Source organism: Acomys minous (assembly GCF_964271855.1).
Source record: "Acomys minous genome assembly, chromosome: 2".
Taxonomy (NCBI): Eukaryota; Metazoa; Chordata; class Mammalia; order Rodentia; family Muridae; genus Acomys; species Acomys minous.
The window spans coordinates 84,224,001-84,243,346 of record NC_140484.1 but is presented as its reverse complement, the minus strand read 5'-3'; the positions used below and the strand labels follow the sequence as shown (position 1 = coordinate 84,243,346).

At 51.6% G+C, this 19,346-nt stretch overlaps 2 protein-coding genes and 1 long non-coding RNA gene across 6 annotated transcripts; 1 reads left to right on the top strand and 2 right to left on the bottom strand.

The window, feature by feature from the left end:
- Positions 1 to 2,457: 2,457 nt before the first annotated feature.
- Positions 2,458 to 9,199, bottom strand: KLK8 (kallikrein related peptidase 8). Of its 2 annotated transcripts, none has more exons than XM_084773262.1 (6): positions 9,121 to 9,199; positions 8,578 to 8,655; positions 7,944 to 8,103; positions 7,422 to 7,684; positions 4,007 to 4,140; positions 2,458 to 2,654 (listed from the first exon to the last, which is right to left on the bottom strand). In XM_084773262.1, exons 2-6 carry the CDS (start codon positions 8,645 to 8,647, stop codon positions 2,499 to 2,501), a joined length of 783 nt encoding a protein of 260 aa, XP_084629388.1. In that variant the 5' UTR covers positions 8,648 to 8,655; positions 9,121 to 9,199; the 3' UTR covers positions 2,458 to 2,498. The 2 variants fall into 2 exon arrangements, with proteins under 2 accessions (XP_084629388.1, XP_084629389.1); XM_084773263.1 differs by having other exon boundaries at positions 8,578 to 8,724; positions 9,121 to 9,162.
- Positions 9,200 to 9,238: 39 nt separating this feature from the next.
- LOC311592631 lies at positions 9,239 to 17,338 on the top strand. Of its 2 annotated transcripts, XR_014777464.1 has the most exons (4): positions 9,239 to 9,592; positions 11,009 to 11,379; positions 11,810 to 11,968; positions 17,324 to 17,338. It is a non-coding gene; the product is annotated as an uncharacterized lncRNA (long non-coding RNA). The 2 variants fall into 2 exon arrangements; XR_014777465.1 differs by lacking the exon at positions 17,324 to 17,338 and having other exon boundaries at positions 9,252 to 9,540; positions 11,810 to 11,930.
- On the bottom strand, positions 10,022 to 16,221 carry KLK9 (kallikrein related peptidase 9). Of its 2 annotated transcripts, XM_084773273.1 has the most exons (8): positions 16,104 to 16,221; positions 15,590 to 16,064; positions 15,095 to 15,183; positions 14,821 to 14,954; positions 14,534 to 14,690; positions 12,302 to 12,567; positions 11,079 to 11,215; positions 10,022 to 10,776 (listed from the first exon to the last, which is right to left on the bottom strand). In XM_084773273.1, exons 4-8 carry the CDS (start codon positions 14,861 to 14,863, stop codon positions 10,624 to 10,626), a joined length of 756 nt encoding a protein of 251 aa, XP_084629399.1. In that variant the 5' UTR covers positions 14,864 to 14,954; positions 15,095 to 15,183; positions 15,590 to 16,064; positions 16,104 to 16,221; the 3' UTR covers positions 10,022 to 10,623. The 2 variants fall into 2 exon arrangements, with proteins under 2 accessions (XP_084629399.1, XP_084629400.1); XM_084773274.1 differs by lacking the exons at positions 15,590 to 16,064; positions 16,104 to 16,221 and having other exon boundaries at positions 14,821 to 14,982; positions 15,095 to 15,535.
- Positions 17,339 to 19,346: the final 2,008 nt, after the last annotated feature.

Genomic DNA, 19,346 nt, shown 5'->3' with positions numbered 1-19,346 from the left:
CTTGGGAGGTAGAAGCAGAAAAATCAGACGTTCAGGGCTATCCTTGGCTACTTATCAAGCTCAAAATTGAGAGCAACCTAGGCTACGTGAGACCCTCTCTGCAAAGGAATGAATGAATGAGAAAGCACAGCCAGCCCTGGTGGTGAAGACCAGCTATCTCAGGGGTGGAGAGGCTGAAGCCGCAGCATTGACATTGAAAGGCTGTGGTGGCTACAGCGCATGTGTGTGTGTGTTCAAGGTCCCCGTCAATCTGGATAACCTAGTGAGGGCTGCCAGAGGTAAGGAGTACTAAAAAGGGTCCTGTGGGCTTCACAAAATGTAGCAAGTGGAAGTGTTTGCCAGACAAGCCTGACCTTCTGAATTCCTGGAACTTACATAAAGCAGGGAAGGAGAGAAAAACTTCCACATGTATCACACACACACACACACACACACACACACACACACACACACACACACACTATAGTATCAATTTTTTTCTTTTTTATTAAAAAGGCTCTGGATGTGCCTCAGCAGTAGGGCTGCCTGAAACCCTCCTGTGAGGGGCTGGGGCCATGGCTCAGTGGAAGAGACTTGCATAGAATCCCCCCAGTAAGGGGCTGGGGACATGATTCCGGGGTAACACACTCACTGGCCTGGGCAGAACCTGGGGATCAATCTCTAGCACCAACTTTTTAAAAAGATTTATTTATTTTATTTATTGCATATGAGTGCTTTATCTGCAGAAGAGGGCACCAGATCTTATTATAGATGGTTGTGAGCCACCATGTGGTTGCTGGGAATTGAACTCAGGACCTCTGGAAGAGCAGGTGGCACTCTTATCCACTGAGCCATCTCTCCAGCCCCACTTTTAAGGCAGATGAACTATAATGGGGAATCTAAGTGTGATGTTATTCTCCCATCATTCCAACCCTCAGGGAGCTGGAGCCATCACAATCATGATTTTGAGGCCAGCCTGTCCTATATAATGAAACCCTATCTACAGGGAAGTGGGGGCCCAGGTGTGGTGGTGCACGCCTTTAATCCCAGCACTTGGGAGGCAGAGGCAGGTGGATCTCTATGAGTTCAAGGCCAGCCTGGTCTACAAAGTGAGTCCGTCACAGCCAGGGCTACCCAGATGAACCCTGTCTTGAAAAACAATGCCCCCCTCCAAAAAACAAGCAAAGAACAAAACAAACAAACAAAGCAAGGAAGTAGGAAAGGAAAACATAAAGCACTTTTTTCTTTCATAGACCAGAACTCTGGATGTTTGAAAATTCTTATAAATTATTGATCCTTTGAAACAACTCCCCCACTAACCAAAGTTGTTTTTCTCCTTCTCTTTTTCCTCCTTCTCCTCTTTTGTTTTCTTTTTGTTCTTTGATTTTTGTTTTTGTTTTTGTTTTTTTATTTTCAAGACAAGGTTTCTTTGTGTAGCCCTGGCTGTCCTGGATTCACTTTGTAGACCAGACTGGCCTTGTACTAACAGCGATCCGCCTGTCTCTGCCTCCCGAGTGCTGGGAGCCACCATGCCTGACCCCTTCCTTCTCCTTTTTATGTTTTTTGGTTTTTTTGTTTTGCGTTTTGCCTTCTCCTTTTTAAGGCAAGGTCTCACATAGTCCAGGCTGGCCCTGATCTCACTACGCCACTGAGGCTGGCCTTAAACTCTTGCTCCTTCAACCTCTACCTCCTGGGTGCTAGAATGACAGACATATGCCACCTGCCCGAGTTGTCCAAGTCCCTCAGGCAACATGATGGGTACAGAAGCTACAGGGACCTAGTCCTTTAGCGCCTCCCACTAAGTCGGCTAGCAAGGAGTTGTAGTAGATATTAAAAAAAAAGCTAATAAAATTTGCTATTAAGGCCTATAATTACTATGGTTGTATTATTTAATCTGGTATCACAGTCAATAAAGGCACAGACACCTGTTGTACTTTAGAATAGCCTCATTTTACCTGGGACTGGGCAGATAATAACCCTCTCAGCTATCCTGATCACTTCCCAGCCCCCACCCTGGCCATCCGCTTTAATCTTTCCTATCTGGGCTTCTTCCTTCCATCCATGCCAATCTGGCTGTGTGCTTCTCACCTAACCCATTAGGGCCTCTTCTTCCTTCTTCCCGCTCCTGTACCTGTCTCTTCTCTCTCTCTCTCTCTCTCTCTCTCTCTCTCTCTCTCTCTCTCTCTCTCTCTCTCTCTCCTCGTGGCCCACCACCCCGACCCCAGGCCTGTGGACCTCAAGCTCCACATCTCTTTCTTCTGCCAAACCCCAAGCTTCAGCATCTTTCACTAGCCAATCAACTTTGAATAGGTACCCAACAAGGACAGCTGTATGTGAGAATGTTCTCTTCTGGGCAGCAACTAGATCTTGGGGCCCCAGTAATTAACACCAGAATACATAGCACTAGACCAACCCCCCACAGGAGGGTGTAGTCCTTTCCCCTCCTCCCTAAACACAGGCCAAAACACAGTCAAAGAGTCAGCCAAATGTGGTCTTTATTGACACCCCCACTACCAGCATCAGTTCCTGCTGTCCATGGTCTTCCTGATCCAGTCGATGTAGCGGCAAATTTTGGCGTAGACACCGGGTTTCTCAGGCTTTCCACAGGGGTCTGAGCCCCACGATGTGATGCCCTGGAGCACTCCGTTGCACACTAGAGGACCTCCTGAGTCACCCTGAATAGGGGCAGAATTGTGTTTGCCTTCAAATGCCCATATTTCTCTCCTTTCTGCACCTGGCACTTAAAACTTTGCATTACATTTTATTATCTGGTGTGGTGGAGACTGGCCGTCAGCGTTCAGGAGTTGTTGGTTCTCTCCTTCTATGAGGAGGGTCCTGGGGAACCAAACTCAGCTTGTAGGGCCTGAGTATCAAGTGCCTTTGCCTGCTGAACCACCTTGCATTGGACCCCTCAGCACTCGATTGTTGAGATGCAATCTCCTGTAGCCCAGGTGCCTCAAAGTCTGTGCAGCAGAAACTGACCTTGTATTGGGATGACAGGCATGCGCCACCACACCCAATTTCTGCAGTGCTGGGGGTGGAGCCCAGGGTATTGTGTGTGGTAGGCGAGCACTCTACCAACTGAGCCACATCTCCTGGTTCCTATAACCAATCCATCTACATGGTGGGATGGTTGGTTTCTTATAGGGAATGGGACTAATACTTGGTGGCCCAGAGGGAGAAAGTGGAGTTTCCAATGCAGAGAAGAGTTCTAAGGATGATGGTTAAATTTCTGACCAGTGAGGGAAAAGAGCCAAGCATCCAAAGTATAATTCATAGAGGAGACACCAGGTTTTCCAAGAGGGGACTCAGCTGAAGATTCCAGTTGGGATGCGCAGAAGAAATAATAGGATCCTTATAGGGACAGGTGGGAAGATATCTCACTCAAGCACAGAACCAATCCCTAAGGGACAGAGTGGGCATCTTTGTGGAACAGTGGAAGGCTGGCCCGTCAATGATGGGGATGACAATAACGTCCTTGGACAATGAAGAAGAAAGGTGTGCCTTTGGGGTCGAATAATTAGTGATGGAGTTGGAGCTTCCATGAAAAATCAAAGCCAGGGGAAGTCCTAAGGACACAGATGTACTGCAGTTGGCAGGAAAGAGAGTATTATATCTGTGAGAAAGAAAATCCCATGAGGGCAGGATGGGAGGTCACTAAGAAGGCAATGTTGGTCCCCAAGGATGCAATGACAGAAGAAAGCGTCCCCTGGGAACCCAGTAGCAGAAACCACAGCCAGCTCCAAGAGCCACCACTGGGAGTAAAACATTGCCTAATGCTTAGCTTCAGATTGTCCTCCATACCCTCTGTCACCTTACCAAGGCTGACCCTGTAGACATAGACTAGCAAGGAAAGAATGGTGACCAGCCAGGCTCCTGAGCACCCCCAAACTCACCATGTGACCCTCTGGGAGTAGTTAGCTTTACTCTGAACTCTGCCAGGATGGCACACGTCTCTATGTACTAAATCTTCTGGGTCAACGTCATCCACACCAAATTTCGAGGGGGGACTGCGGAGGTCACTCACCTGGCAGGTGTCAGCCCCATTGCTGTTGCCGGCACAGATCATCCCCTCGTTGATCTTCCCTGGGTAGGCTCTCTCGCACTTGTTCTGGGAAAAGATTTTCACTTCTGCACAGTTGAGGGTGTCTGGAAAGTTCTCTGAGGAAACAGAGGCGGGAAGAGACAGGAAGCTTTTTTGTCCGTCCCACCTGTAACTGGACTTTCCATCTGTCGGTTGCCTGGGCATCTCACCGGGGCCATGGCTTCAGCCACACGGGCACCTTTCTCTGTTTGGACAGGAGCCCTCAAGTCTCACCTTTTGTTTCTTGCCTTTAATCAATTTTAAGTCTAGAGACAGATGATCGAGGGGATTTTGGAAGACCTCTCGGTGACATGCTCCTGCCCTCCTCGCAGTGTTCTTGTCACTTAATTTCATCTATGTTCTCCTTTTCCCAAATATAATCTCCTAGAAGCCCTTTCTGACCACTCTAATTAAAGTACATCTGTCTGTCCACACCTGTGGTGGTGGTGGTGGAGGGGGGAGAGAGAGACAGAGAGACAGAGACAGAAAGAGACAGAGCGAGAGACAGAGAGAGACAGAGAAAGATACAGAGACAGAGAGACAGAAAGACAGAGAAAGAGAGAGAGACAGAGAAAGAGACAGAGAGAGATACAGAGACAGAGAGACAGAGAGCGAGAGAGAGAGAGAGAGAGAGAGAGAGAGAGAGCGAGAGAGCAAGAGAGAGAGCAAGAAAGAGAGAGAGCAAGAGAGAGAGAGAGAGAGAGAGAGAGACAAAGACGGAGACAGAGACAGAGAGAGACTTTGTTTCTTTTGAGGTGGTTTATGTAGCCAAGGTTGGTTTCCAGCCCTCTGTGGAGCTGAATGAGCATGAACTCCTGCTCTTCCACCTCCACCACCCAAGTGCTGGGATGACGTCTGTGCAAGTCACGTTATACTTTTTATGTTGAGACATGACTCTCATTAAGCTGCTTAGACTGACCTTGACCTTGAGCTCCTCCTGTCTCATCCTCCTGAGTACCTGGGATGACAGTCTGTGCTAGCTCCTGGCATTTCATATCCTTTCACCCTTCAGAACTTTCCACTTGCCTCTACCTGACACTTTGTTACCTGTATTTGTTTATTGTCTGTTTTCCCCAATCAGGGTGAGCTCCATAAGAAAGACTTCCCATTTGCTTATGATTTCATAGTGTTGAGCTCAGTATCTTGGGCATCCTGGGTGTTTGATACATATTAATGGCTGACTGTGGGTGTGGCTCAGAGGTAGAGCCCCTGCATAGACTCCCCGGAGAGGGCCTGGGGGCGTGGCTCAGTGCTAGAGCATCTGCCTGAAGAACGCAAGGCCCTCAGCTCACCCTATAATACTGACAAAATGTTAATGACTGGAATTACAGTTGACTTTGCTATTAATTCCCTTTAAGGAGAAGACAGGAAAATGACCCAGAACCTGTCTGCTCACAGTCTAACGTGATCCTCACAAAAACTCTTTGAAGAGCTCAGGGTACACTCGTTCATTTTATCACTCATTCATCCATGCAGGAAAATGTACAAGGCATTTCCAGGGCCCTAAGCACCAAGAACACATCATCAAAAGAACAGATGGGGCCGGGGTGGTGGTGGTGGTGGTGGACCCCTTTAACCCCCACACTTGGGAGGCAGAGGCAGGTGAATCTTTAGAAGTTCAAGGTCAGGCTTGTCTACATAGTTCCGGGACAGCCAGGGCTACATAATGAAAAGACCCTGACTCAAAACAAAAATCAGCTCGGGGTCTGCAGAGACACTCAGTGAGTGGGTTAAGGGCACCCAGGTTATGTTCCCAGCACTCACATGGTGATTTAAATGCCTCTGTAACACCAGTTCCAGGAGTTCTCCTGGCCCCTGCAGGCACTGTGTGCATGGGGTACACAGACATGCACGCACGCAAAACCTCATACACATAAAAGAAAAATAAATAAATCTAAAAAATAATAAAACAGACAAGTCCCAGAAAGACAGACTGACTTGCGAGAACTAACTTCCACAGGATGTTACCAACCTCCACTTGTGCACTGTGAGGCACACAAGTTCACACACACAATAAACAAAATATAGTAAAACTGAAGGAAACAGAAAGCTAGTGAAGCTTATTGCCAATTGGATGTTGACTCCCTAGACATGACTGGGGAAAGTGAGGGTCCTAAGCACCAAGCCGCGTCCCATACCTCCCCAGGGCTGATGGGAAGATCCACCCGATTCCTCAGCAGTGTGTTTCCAAGCCACACCGGCTCAGTAGAAGTCAGACATGTAGGGACCTGATTGCTGGCGTGGCCAATTCCTGGAGGGCCCCATTGTTTTGTTTGTGCTGAGTCCCACTTGTTCCCACTGTGAAGGTCTAAGCTGAGGAACATTTGAGATGTGCCAAAAATCCCGAAGAGACTCATGTCTGGCTCGTGAGTAGGAAAGGAGTTTGGACGCCCTCAGATCCTGCAGGCTGGGCGATCGTGGAGGGTCTGGCGCCTTAGGGCATGGAGAATAAGGGCAGGCTCCGGCTGGAGCTTGTGCCCAGGTCTGCTAGGAAGTTTACATAGAGCTCTACACAAAGGAAGTACATACAAGATCAAGGAAAGGGGTTGTTTTTCTTCTTTGGATCCTGCTTGCTTAAACTCACCCATTCAGCTAGGCTGTCTGGCCAGGGAATCCAGGATCCCAACCTCTGTATCTGTCTAGCTCCCCAGAGCTGTGGTCACAAATGTGCACCGTGGGCTGCTGCGATGGCTCAGCAGGTGAAGGTGCTTGCTGCCAAATGTCACAACCTGAGCTCCACTCCCTCCACCGCCCCCACCCCATTCCCACCCCCACCCCATCCCCTCATCCCTCCATCCCCCCATCCCCCCACCCCCGGGATCCACAGGATGGAAGGAAACAACTGATTCCTAAAGATGGTCCTCTGACCTTGGCATGCATGCTGGGGCATGTTTCTGTGCACAACACACACACACACACACACACACACACACACCCCAATATAAGTAAAACAACAAACAAACAGTGGTTCTCCTTCACCACATGTATGTGCTGAGACAGGGTCTCTCACTGAACCTGGATCTCACACCTTAGGCTATGCTGGTTGACTGAACCCTGGGATCCGCCTAGCTCCACTTCCCAGCTTTGAGGTTCCTGGTGCATGCTGCCCCACCTGGCTATGCTCAGGTGCTCGGGCTCTCAGCTCCAGGTCCTCATAAGCAAACAACTTACTTACAGCGCCCTCTCCCTCAAACGCTTAATTTTTGTGGTCACTTTCCTTTTTCATTCTCTTCTCTTCGGGTGTGTGTACGTCAGTGTATGTTGGGAGTGCGATCTGCAGCGGACTGGGGTCCACGGGGGCGGGGGGGGGGGCTGACTGCCTTCTATTCATCCTCTTAGTAGGAGCCCAGCTGTTTACCTCGAGGGCTGGTGACGGTGCCCCAGCCTGATATGGTGCACTTCTGGCCGACTTTGGTACACTGATTGGGCAGTCTGATGGGCTTCACTTTGTCACCGAGCTTTGCTGCGTTCTGCATTCGAATGAGCATTATATCGTGACTGTGGTCCTCTGGGTTGCTGCTGTTGAAGCAAGGATGCTGAATAGACTGAGCCACCTGCATCTCCTGTTCTGGTGCATCTCTTCTCTGCAGGCTGTGATCGCCCAGGCGCACCGTGTACTTCCTGCACAAGGGGTGTGTGTGGGGGGGGTGTAGGTTGGAACCCAGGCAGGAGTCGGAGGTGCCTGAGAGCTCTCCAACCCTTCCTCCTTCAGAACCCAATCATTTGCCACCAAGCCCAGGAGCCCAGGCCTGAGCCTGTCTGCTTCCCAATCCCTCCTCCCACAGACGCAGGGCTCCGACTTCCCCCTCAAACAGAGCCCTTACTGTCTTCCCTCCCGCTTCTGCCCCCCCCCTCCATCTGCGCCCAGCCCTCCACTCACTCTTTTTTGCAGTGGGCTGCAGTAAGGACCCATTTGTCTCCTATCAGGACACCCCCGCAGACTAGTTGCTCGCCCTGGAACAAGGCTGTCTGCCACGGCTGGGAGTGGGGTTTACATTCCTGACCCTCCAGGACCTTGGAGCCCTGAGCTCTGGTGAGTCCTGCATTGGGAAGGAGAAGGGTAGCTTGCCATCCTCGGTGGCAGAGCCCCAGCCAGGAAAGCCACTGTGGGTTCAAAAGGACACGCAGGGCAGTTCCTCTGCCTGTCCTCTCTTATGACTTCAACAGATGAGGTCCCAGCATTCATTAGAACATGGCCACAGGTTCACACACCTAAGCTCATTGAAACCTGGGAATAACCAACACTAGGCACAGCCCCACCATACGTCCACACACATCTAGACGGGTGCGTACACATCTCCATACTCAAATTCTGACCCTTGTCGGATAGGCAGCAAGAACTCCTTCTGCAGCCATGCACCCATGGGAAACAACCCACTTCCCCCACCACTCTACCCACTCCCAAGAAATCTCCCCAGTCCCCAAGACCACCACGGGAGCTCACTCAGAGTCCTCCTGAAGGCCCGCCCCCCACCCTACTGAAGGCCCTGCGTGGTGGCACCTATCCCCCTCACCTGCCCATGCTCCCATTAGCAGAAACAGAAGGATCCACGGCTGAGTTGCACAGGGTGGGGGGCGTCCCATGGTGGCCTCTGAGGAAGAGGGTGGAATAATCGAGAGGAGGTCTGAGGGAGGCACCTGAGATCTTGTAGTTTGGGGAACTAGGAGGAGAAGGAGGAGGAGGAGGAGGAGGAAGAGGAGGAGGAAGAAGAGGAGGAGGAGGAGGAGGAGGTGTTGTTTCTGGAGCTGTCTTGAGTCTTGCTGGAGGATGGAGTTGGGTCTAAGGAAGCCGGGGCAGAGCTCTAGCTTCCAGAATTTTGGAGTGGGAGACAGCTTGCTAGTGGGGATACCCACATTCTAAAGGAAGGAGCTCGGGCCCACTCGTGAGATTGGAGAGAAAGAGCTGAGGTTGTGACTCCAACGTCCTGGGGAGAAGGGAGCTAGGAGACCCACTTGAAGATCCTGAGGGAAAGGATGTGAGCCTGGGGATCCAGGGTTCAGGGGAGTAGGAGGTCCCTAAGCCTGAGGTTCCTGTCTGGGAACCTCTGCTGCCCTACCTTCCAGAATGCAGGGGGCGGGGTCACTCGGACTCGGTGGCAGAGGCCCCGGGACTTCCCTTCGGTGTGTCGGGTACACGATTTTGCAGCCTTTTAACTAGGAAGCCCCGCCCATGGTTCCGCCTTCTGCCCGCACCTCGCCGCGGTGCAGCTGAACCCGCAAAAGCTCGAGGAGGGGCCGGAGCTGGAGTGACTTTAGGAGGAGGGGAGGACTAGAGGGGCAATGCACCGACCCTCGGGCTAGAACGGGGGGCCAGGCGTGGGGTGGGATGGGGTGGGGGAGATGGATCTCAGGGAGGCAGCTGCAATCTGGGCCGCAGGGTCTTAGAGAGTATATCTTGGTCTGAGAGAGGAGGACCAGAGCCTGGACCAAAGACTGAGGGAAGACAGTGGAAGACTGAATCGCTGAGTCCAAGGGAAGTGAGTTGGGGTTTGAACGCCTCGTCTGAACACCTGGATCTGAGGGAGAAGGGTTAAGTTCTGGACCTCCCCCACCCCCCACCCCCCAGTCTGAGGGTGGAGGCTGAGTGTGAAGTAGGCTGACTGGGGTGTTCTCCAGGGTCTGAGGGAGCAGGGGCTGGGAGTAAGTTCTCTGTCCTCAACGAAGGATGGGCTTCGGACTCAGTTTTGTGGAAAATGGGGAAGGCGTGTGTTCTGGTTGGGGACTTTGAGGGCGGATCAGCAGCCGGCCCGGGGTATCTGGGTAGGCAGGTTCGGGTGGCGCTGTGACCTGTTTTCCCCTTCCCCGCAGGGCGGTAGGACCAGCCCTGGCGTAAGTCCCAGGTGCTGCAATAGGCTTGTTGTTTAGGGTTAGTGCGAAGGTTCGGCTGGTGCCCTTCATTTACCCTTTCCTTCCCACTTGCGCGCGCCCTTCACCCTACACCACGGACGATAGGAAGTCACCATTTCTATGGTTTATTCTGATTCATCCAGCGGTTCTGGAAAGATCAGTGCCCCTCCCCGCCTCATCCTCTCTCAAGAGTCAAACCCACGACGACACAGGGCACAGCCGGGGCAGAATCCACAACTGTCCAAAGTCCACGGGGGCGGAGTATACGCAGCCCTGACATCACTAGGAGTGGGGACAAACGGGATGCAGTCCAGAGATGAAATCCCACTGGATGGAATTTGGAGAGATGCAGCGAAAGATATTTCTTGGTGGTGATCCTGAGGGTTGGGCTACTCCAGAGAGTGGTGATTAAAAACATGTAGTGTGGGCCAGGAGCAAAGAGGGCGTGTCTCAGTTGGATTTGAGGGGGACAGGGTCTTATTAAATCATTGATTTGCCTGGGAGCGGAACCCAAGGGGCAAATGAATGAAGGGGGTGGAGTCTTGGGGCGGAGCCTAAGCAATGAAGTCTGAGGGCAGAGCCTAAGAGGGCGGAGTTTCATCGTCCCAGGCTGTGACTGAGAGGCGGAAGACTGGAGGATGGAGAAGCTGGGGAAGGGGGCGGTGCTGTAGAGCCTTGCAGTATCTTCTTCTCAGTCTGTCCTTGGCATGGACTCAGTTTTCTTCTATGGATTTTTCAATCCAGTCCAGGTAGTGCCATACGCTGGTGTAGACAGCAGGTCTTTGAGGTCTGGAACAAGGCTCAGATCCCCCAGACACTATACCTGTCAGGGCTCTGTTGCACACTAGGGGTCCCCCAGAGTCACCCTGTGCGGGGATGAAAAGCAGAGCTGTTAGCTGGATCTATTCAGAAGATTCTTCCTCCTGAGAAAGGCTCCTTTTTCCTGCTGTTCAGCACCCAGGAAGCCTGGTCTGTAGCCTCCCCTCCCTCAGACCCAGGAATAAAAGCCCAGAGCCCTCACCCCACTGGACCATGCATCATCCTCGGCTCCCTGAATCCTCAGAACTCAGCCTGGATCCCAAGACTCTTCTTCCCTAGGCCCTGCGGTCTGTGGTTCCAGCCATCTCCTGCCTAGAAAACTGCCTCCTCCCAGCAGCGGGTGGCTCACCTGACAGGAGCCGCGGCCTCCCTCCCACCGGCCAGCACACAGCATCTTCTCTGAGATGTGGCCTGGGTATGCCCAGCGGCAGAGCTTGTTGTCCAGGATGCTGATGTTGGCGCACTGCAGTGTCATTGGGTACTGTACTGTTGAGGAAGAAGACAGAGAGTGAAGGATGTTTCCAGAATCCCAGGCAGCATCCCCAGAACCTTCCCTGTAGCCTTTCTTTCCTCAGGACATCTAAAGAGCTGTGGAGCCAAGACTCAGAGATGACAAGCCAGACAGTCACAGGGCTGGAGACGACAGATGGGTAAGAGGAGGAGAAGGCAAAGGGAGAGAGAGAGAGAGAGAGAGAGAGAGAGAGAGAGAGAGAGAGAGAGAGAGAAAGGTGTGTGTGTGTGTGTGTGTGTGTGTGTGTGTGTGTGTGTGTGTGCAAATCTCACAGGAGAGAGACCAGAGAGGGAGTTAGACATTTCTGAGGGGGAAACCACTGTCAGAGGCAAATGGCAAGGCAGGCAAAACATGCAGAGCAAAGGGCCAAAAGATGTTAACAGGAACTGGATAGCACAGTGTGTGTACATGGTCTCTTTTGGACAGAAGTCCCTGGGGTGTAGAAGTCCCTTCTACTGCTACTCTGAAGGGTAGCCTGTATATTTGGCCAGTGTGAGCACATTTTTGCCCATTCTTTGAATTTTATTATTTATTTATTTATATTTATTATATGTATTTTTTTTTGACAGAATCTTATGACATGAGCCTTGGCTGACCTAGAACTTGCTACGTAGAGCAAGCTGGCTTCAAATTCCTAGAGGTCTGTCTGCCTCTGCTTCCCAAGTGTGGGAATTAAAGACCCGCACCACCACACTCTGTCCTGAATTTTCTGCGTGTATATGTTTGTGGTATGTGCACCTATGTGTGTGTGTGTGGGGGGGCGGCATGTACAGAGGCTAAAGGAGGCCATGGGTCTCGTGCTCTCTTAGTCTACCCAATAACCCCTTGACACTGAACCTGGAGCCAGGCTGGGAGCTACCACATCCTATGAAGGAGGCCCTGGGGAGGGGAAGAGGAGGAGAAAGGATGAAGGTGGAAGAAAGGGAAGGAGGAAGAAGAGGGAGAAGGAAAAGGGGAGGGGAAAGATATGATTTAGGAAGAACAGCTAGAGGAGGGAGGAAGAGAGAGAGAAGAGAGGGAAGATGGTAAGAGATGACCCAGAGTTAAGGGCAAATACGTACATTTGGAGCTGGACACACTGCCCCAGCCAGAGATGAGGCACTGGGAGCCCACAGCCGGCAGCCTCTGGGTGAGGTTGAGGGGCTGCACAGCTGCATTCAACCGGACCTTCCTGGGTAGCCGGATGAGCATAATATCATCGTTGTGGTCGTTGGCTGAGAGATCCGGATTGAAGCCAGGATGGGGGAAGAAATCTGTGACCAGAAGCAACTTCTCGGGGCCTTCCCACTGCCACAGATGATGCTCCCCAAGGCGGACCCACAGGTACCTGTGAGGATGGACTTCAGAGATCAGGCTGGGCCGGGGGGTGGGGGGTGGGGGGAGCGCTGAGTCCACCCAAGGAACTGTGTGCCCCTGCACGGCCACACACTCACCCCCTCTCTGAGGCTCTGCTCCTTGTAGCCTACTTTTCTAAGTCACCTACCTTTGTTGGGGCCTCAGAGGTGACCTGGGTCCACTGGAACCTTGTGGAAGCATGGGGACCCCACCTACCACACAAAAACAACCCCACCCCTGCTGCCACAGGTCTGGTGGCTTCTGTGGGAGTGGCTTTAAGTGTTTTCAACGTGTGTATGGGTGGGGGGTGGGATGTGGAAAACGTCCAAGTTTTCCAAGAGGCCTTAAGCCTCTCCCACCTGTAATATCCTTTATTGCACAGACATTTCTTCCTCAGATCTAACCTTAGGCTCTCTTGCTGCAGCCCCCAGAACACGTGTTCTGGTCTGAATTCATGCTGTGGACACTTGGGGACTTTCTATGAAGTACCAGGGCAATGAAAATTTGGAGTTTGGGGAGCGTGAGGTTTTATTTCTGTATCTACCCCTCTCTGACACCCTGGGGACGGGGAAGGTAGGCCATCATCCAATCCAGCCTCCCTGACTCTTCCTCCATCTCCACAGCCCTGCCATTTCTCCTCTTATCTTGGGGACTAAATCAAAATATCACTCTCTCAGCCCAAGATGGTGCCCATCTTGGAGTGATGCATGTTGGGAAATTCCTGGAGAGATTATTGGAACACCCTAGGTAACCTTGTCTGAGGACAATGTGCAGAGGATTATTTTTACCTCATGGGGTCCAGGACCCTAGAACAGTCAGATCCTAGAATTCTAAGAGTTTGACACACCATTGCCCGTGCTTCCGGGACTCTGAGAACTTCAGCTTAGGGAACTGTATAGAGCCACGCTTCGAACACCCTACACCTCGTTTTGTCAAAAAGCCCACGATTTTAGTCCTGTGGTTGTGAAAATCTGTCATCCATCCCAGCACTCAGGAAGAGGAGGAGGTGGTAAGGTGTTCAGGGCCATCTTTGGCTACATGGTAAGTTCAAGGCCAGCCTGAGCTACGTGAAACCCTGTCTTAAAAACAAACTCCAGGATTTTGAGATTGTCTGCATTAAACCCAATGCTCGAAGATTCTAGAGTCCCAATGTATCCAAGGATGGCATGGCAAGCGTTTTATAGGTCTAGCAGTCTATAAATGTTTGACTCAGAAAAATGGCAACTGTCTACAGCTCAGAGCCCTCTGAGGCAGGCCTTCTTGATCCATAAGACACCGTAATAGTGGGATTCTGGGATAATAAACGAGCCAGATTTTACATGTCACTGGTCTAAGCTTCTAGAAATCTCTCTATTCCAAACACTGTGGCTGAAAAATCTGATAATTTCTGACTGTAGGCTTCTAGAATTCCACCCCACTCTCCTCTCCTCTCCATGTCCGTCTCTTTCTTGGCCTTTGTCTGTCCTTCTTTCTTTCTCCCCTTGGCCCCTCCTCTCTCACAACTCTTCTTTTCCCTCCTCTCTTAATTTTCTTTTTCTTTTCTTTTTTTTTACATTCCCTCCATCACTCTTTCCTTTCCTTCTTTTCTCTTGTTTTATTCTTGAGACAGAGTCCTATGTATCTCAGCTAGTCTAGAACTCTATGTAACTGAAAATGATCTTGAATTTCTGATTAGGTCAGGATGCTTATAACCCCAGTACTCTGGGGAGACAGATGTCTGTGGATCTCTGTGCTCCAGGTCAGCCTGGAACAGTACAAGTTCCAGGATAGCCACGACTACACAGTGAGACCCTGAAGAGCCTATGCGTTGAGTCTTAGAATCAGTTTTTTGATTCTAAGAACTCTGGCCTCGTGTCAGCCCTCTCCTGCCTCCCACCCAATCCTCCCACCCCCATGCCTGCTCTTCCCCTACTCCTGTTTCCCAGTCCCTGCTGGGTCTGCCACCTCCTGACACTCACGGTTTGCGGCAGTGGGCAGCTGTGAGCAGCCATTGGTCACTGATGAGCGTGGCTCCGCAGATCTGCCGGGTGAGGTAGAAGAGGCCGGCTTGCCAGGGCTGAGAGTTGGGCTGGCACTCCCGGGCTCCCACGGCGCGAGTTTCAGCTCCACAGTGACCTGGGGTGCGGTGGAAGGCACAGGGGTCACAGTGGGCAGGCTCGTGGAAGAGGATGCTGGGGAGTCCGAAGGGCAGAGGATGCCTTATAGGGGAACGTGGGGTTAGAGAGCACGGGTCTAAGCGTCTCACCTGCCAGCAGAGAGAGCAACACCAAGGTGAGTCCCAGCTTCATGGCCTTGGGCGTAGGTCCGGCGGCCTGCTGCTGGGCGCCTGGCCTTCTTTATGGTAAGCCATAGAGATCTTCCTCCTCCCTGGGGCCGGCCCTGTGATTAATCAGGATTGGGAAATGTCCTGGGGGAGGGGGAAGTCCTGATGTCAGGGTCCTCCGGGAGGGGAGGGGGCACAAGAAGGCTTTCCATGGTTTCTCCTAGCTCAGCAGAATGAGCTAAGTGGGGAAGGGTACCCGGCCTTGGAGAGTTTCTCCCAGAGACTTAAGAGGGTGGGGGTTTGTTTCCCATGTCCTCAGGCTGCAAGATCTGCTTCCAGAATGTTCTGTAGCTTGGAGGAGGAGGAGGGGAGCAGGGAGAAGGAAGAGGAAGGCAGAGGAAGGCAGAGAGAGGGCGTGGGGTGGGGAATATGAACCTGTGAGTGAAAATGAAGCTACCTCCACCAAACCAAACCTGTTCTGGGACTGGGGTCAGGGTTTCCTCCCTCATACACACACACACACACACACACACACACACACACACACACACACACACACACACACACACGCCTCTCCTGTGGTGTTGCGAAATCTGGACCCATCTGGATTAACCCACTCTTGTCATGACCTGTCCCCTTCCCCACAGTCCCCCCAAGAACCCAGGTGCTCAAAAAACCCTGGAATCAAGCCCATGCCTCCCTCCACCCCCACCCCCACCCCAATGTCTCACACCTGCCCTCGTGCCCTTACCTCCCTGCTGGGACAGCTCAGCCTGGCTCTGACTCATCCCTGTCCCCAACATCACCCTGTTCTGGGTGTGGCTCTCCAAAATCCTCCAAAGATGCTAATGCTTGAGTGTCTTCCTCCACATCCTTCCTCATCTTCAGGACGCAAGCTAAGAGCCCCTCTGCTGGCGTGCCTTCTCTGATTTCTCCAGGCTGACCTGGCTCTGCCAGCGTGTCCACTTTCCGATGCCCGGGAGCCTGCCTCTCAAGCTGAGAGCTGCTCTCTGGAACACCCCTTCCCTGTGCTGTGGCAGTGTGAGCTGGGCGGTGGGGCGAGTGACCTGTGTGACCGGGGAAACCGGCCTGGAGCTAGAGTGACAATGGCAGGCGTAAGGACGGATCCCTCCTCGATCTGGGCCTACATGCCCTGGTGCACGTAGCCTTGTGGCTCCCATCTCTGCCACGTGGTGGCCGTATTTCAGGACATGTCCAGCTAGCCCCTGGGATTCCTCTCCATTCAAGTGAAGTATTCCCAGCACCTCAGCCCTCAGCCTCAGCCAACGATGTACATTCATCCCAAAACCCCCTACCCACTTCCCCAAGGTTTATATAGCCCTTATTCTCCCCAATAAAGAAAAGCCCACCCTTGATGAATCAAGCAAGTCCTGCTAACCCACCTGCTTGTCCTGCTAAGCTTTGTTCCTTCAGGCCCAGCGTCTGTGCACCATGGTGCCTGGATACCCCCGAGGCAGACGCAGAACCCAAAACAACGCTGGACCATCTGTGCCCAATTGTCTTGGAGGCAAAGATTAGGCATGCGACTTAGGTGCTGGTGCTGTTCTATGACAATAGTAACCAGGGCAGGTGGCATAGCCAACAGGTAGTACTCTCAGAGTGTGTCTGGGAGACGGTTCGGTGGGTAAAGTACTTACTGTGCAAACCTGCGGTTCTGAGTTCAATTACCAATGCCCTTGTTCAACACACACACACAACAACAACAACAAACAAACAAACAACAAAACAAGCACAGTGGTTCATGTGTTTTTAGTCGGAGCACTGGTGGGATGGAGACGGGCAAGTCCCGAGGCCTCGCTGGCCAGCCAGGCTAGCCAATCAGTGAGGTCCAGGTCCAGTGAGAGGCCGCGTCTCAAAAACTAAAAAGGACTAATGAGAAGGCTCAGTGGGTAAAGATGCTCTCTGCCAAAGGTGACCTGAAGCTGATCCCCAGGACCCACAATGGTGGAAGAGAGAATTGATTTGTGTGAGTTGACCTTTGACCTCTACATGTGCACTGTGGCATGAATACCTCTCAGCCCCCATCACGTGCACACAGATTAAAAGTAATGAAATGTATTAAGGAGCAGTAGAGGGACTGGAGAGGTGACACAGGGGTTAAGAGCACTGTGTTGCTTGCTCTTCCAGAAGACACAATTCCTAGCAACCTCACAACTGTGACTCCAGCTCCAGGGGATCTGATGCCCTCTTCTGGCCTCCTTGGGCACTGCATGTGTATAGTGCTCAGACACTACATACAGGCAAGACACCCACACATATCAGATAAATGAATGAATTTTAAAAAAATAAAAAAGTTAATGAGTGATATTTGCAAACAGAAGAAAGGGTGGAAAGCAATAGAGGGAGACGAATGGTGTGCACCTCTGGCCAACACACGCACACACGCACATGTGAGCACACACACCCAAAAGAAAGTGCCTGCTTTGTGACGAATATTAAACAAACCGTCTTTTCATCCCCACAGAGCCCCTCCACAGTCTACAAGTGCATGTCAGCCAAGGGAACAGTTACTCCCCATGCAGATGTGGATGTCTCTGAGAGCTGGGACTAGACATGGTGTGCTGAGAACCATGTTACGTGCTTTAAGAATACATTTGGGGGGGGGGGTCTGGAGGATGATGACTCCGTGGTAAAGAGCATTTCTGCTTTTCCAGAGGACCTGGGTTCAGGTCTCAACATCTGCATCAGCTGGCTCACTGAAGCCTATATAGTGAATTAAAACTCTAGATCCTGGAGCTCTGATGCCCTCTTCTGGCATATGAATGTACATGTTCATCCACAACACACACACACACACACACACACACACACACACACACACACACACACACCCTAACTAAAGATAAAATAAGATCTTTTTAAAGGTCCATGTTAGCTGGGTAGTGGTGGTGGTGCACGCCTTTAATCCCAGCACTCGGGAAGCAGAGGCAGGTGGATCGCTGTGAGTGTGGGAAAGACTGTAAGCTTTGTCACAAGTGAAAGCAGTCTTGGGGGGCTTTACCCTTGGGCATCCCATGGATACCCTGTGACAGACTGAGTGGAGCCATCCTGGACCTGGAATTCAGGAAGCAGACCTGGGGACCCTACCTGGACTATTGTCTTTCTAATCGACCCTCAACGGGAGAAGGAGACCGCCCTTCGCCCTTCGCAAGTGACTCAGGCAGGCGGGGAGGAGAAAGCAACAACAGGTTGAGACCGGGCTTGGATCAGCGAACAGGCCGGACCAGCACGCAGGCCAGAGACACCTAAGGACCCATCCCATGGAACGGATACCGGAAGGTTCACTCTTTTTTCCCCTTTAACCTTTTTTCCTTCTTGTGTAAGCTAGTTGGGTTGTATAATAAAGTTTAATTGTTAAGAAACAGAGCCTACACTGTGAGTTCGAGGCCAGCCTGGTCTACAAAGCGAGTCCAGGACAGGTGTATGTTATTAGCCATCCTCTAAAAGGATTTATTTCATCCGTGTGTTCCAGGTGTTTGGGCTGGGCTCCCACTGCTGTCCTCATGTCAAGAGCCTTTTAAACTGCTGAGCCATCGCTTTAGCCTCTAACAGCTACCTTTAAAATTTTGCATTTACTTAATTTGTTGTATGTGGACATGATACAGAGCATGCGTGGAGGTCAAGAGGCCATTTGTAGGGATCATCTTTCTTTTTCCACTATGTGGGTCCTGGGGGGTCAAACTTAGGTCCACGGGGTTGGAGGCCAGCACATTTACCCACTGAGCCATCTCTGCAGCCCCATCACCCAGAATACACACACACACACACACACACACACACACACACACACACACACACACATTCTAGAATTTTATTTTATGGAAATGATTATTTTTCCCGAATGTCTGTGTGTACATCACATGTATACCTGGTATCTGCAGAGGTCAGGGGAAGGTATTGGGTCCCCTGGAACTGGCGTTAGAGATGGTTGTGAGCCACCGTTTTGGGAAGTGAGCCTGGTGTCTCTGTGTTCATCTGGTGCTCTTAAGCACTGAGCCATCTCCAGCCCCTCAATAGCCTGGACTGAAATAAATCTGTTCCTAGGATCTCATTTGATATGCACATCTAATCTGGCAGGTATCTCTCAGGTTTCAGGGCAGGGGGATTAAAATAGAGAGTGTGCTGGGGGAAGATGCTATCAGATAAGATGCCAACAGTACAACAGCAGCTGCCACAGGTGTAACCCTGAGGTTGAGCCATGGAAATTGGTGACCAACAGGAGACACTTTGTCTAGAGCAATCCAGGAAGGCCTCCTGAAGGAGGTGACCTCACAGAGACCTGAATGACAGGAACGTGAGACCTGCTTGTCTCTCTCCTAGACCTGATGAGCAGTTTCCTGGGGGTAGGGTTTGGTTGGAGTCATCCTTGGGGCCTGTCAGAGGACACGAATGGATTCCGTCCACACACGAGGCCAGTCCGCAGGACCCCACTTACTACACTTCAGAGCCTCAGATGACACACAGGACTGACATTTCCTGGGTGTGCT

Bases quoted from the DNA above. Each gene is read 5' to 3' on its own strand.
- KLK8 (XM_084773262.1), bottom strand. From the start codon at position 8,647: ATGGGACGCCCCCCACCCTGTGCAACTCAGCCGTGGATCCTTCTGTTT. The intron at 8,104-8,577 runs GTGAGGGGGATA...TTCCCAATGCAG, and splicing joins GCTAATGGGAGCATGGGCAG to GACTCACCAGAGCTCAGGGC. The intron at 4,141-7,421 runs GTAAACAGCTGG...CTGTTTCCTCAG, and splicing joins CACCGTCACCAGCCCTCGAG to AGAACTTTCCAGACACCCTC.
- KLK9 (XM_084773273.1), bottom strand. From the start codon at position 14,863: ATGAAGCTGGGACTCACCTTGGTGTTGCTCTCTCTGCTGGCAG. The intron at 11,216-12,301 runs GTACGTATTTGC...CTTCCTCAACAG, and splicing joins CAGTGTGTCCAGCTCCAAAT to TACAGTACCCAATGACACTG. The intron at 10,777-11,078 runs GTGAGCCACCCG...ATCCCCGCACAG, and splicing joins GAGGCCGCGGCTCCTGTCAG to GGTGACTCTGGGGGACCCCT.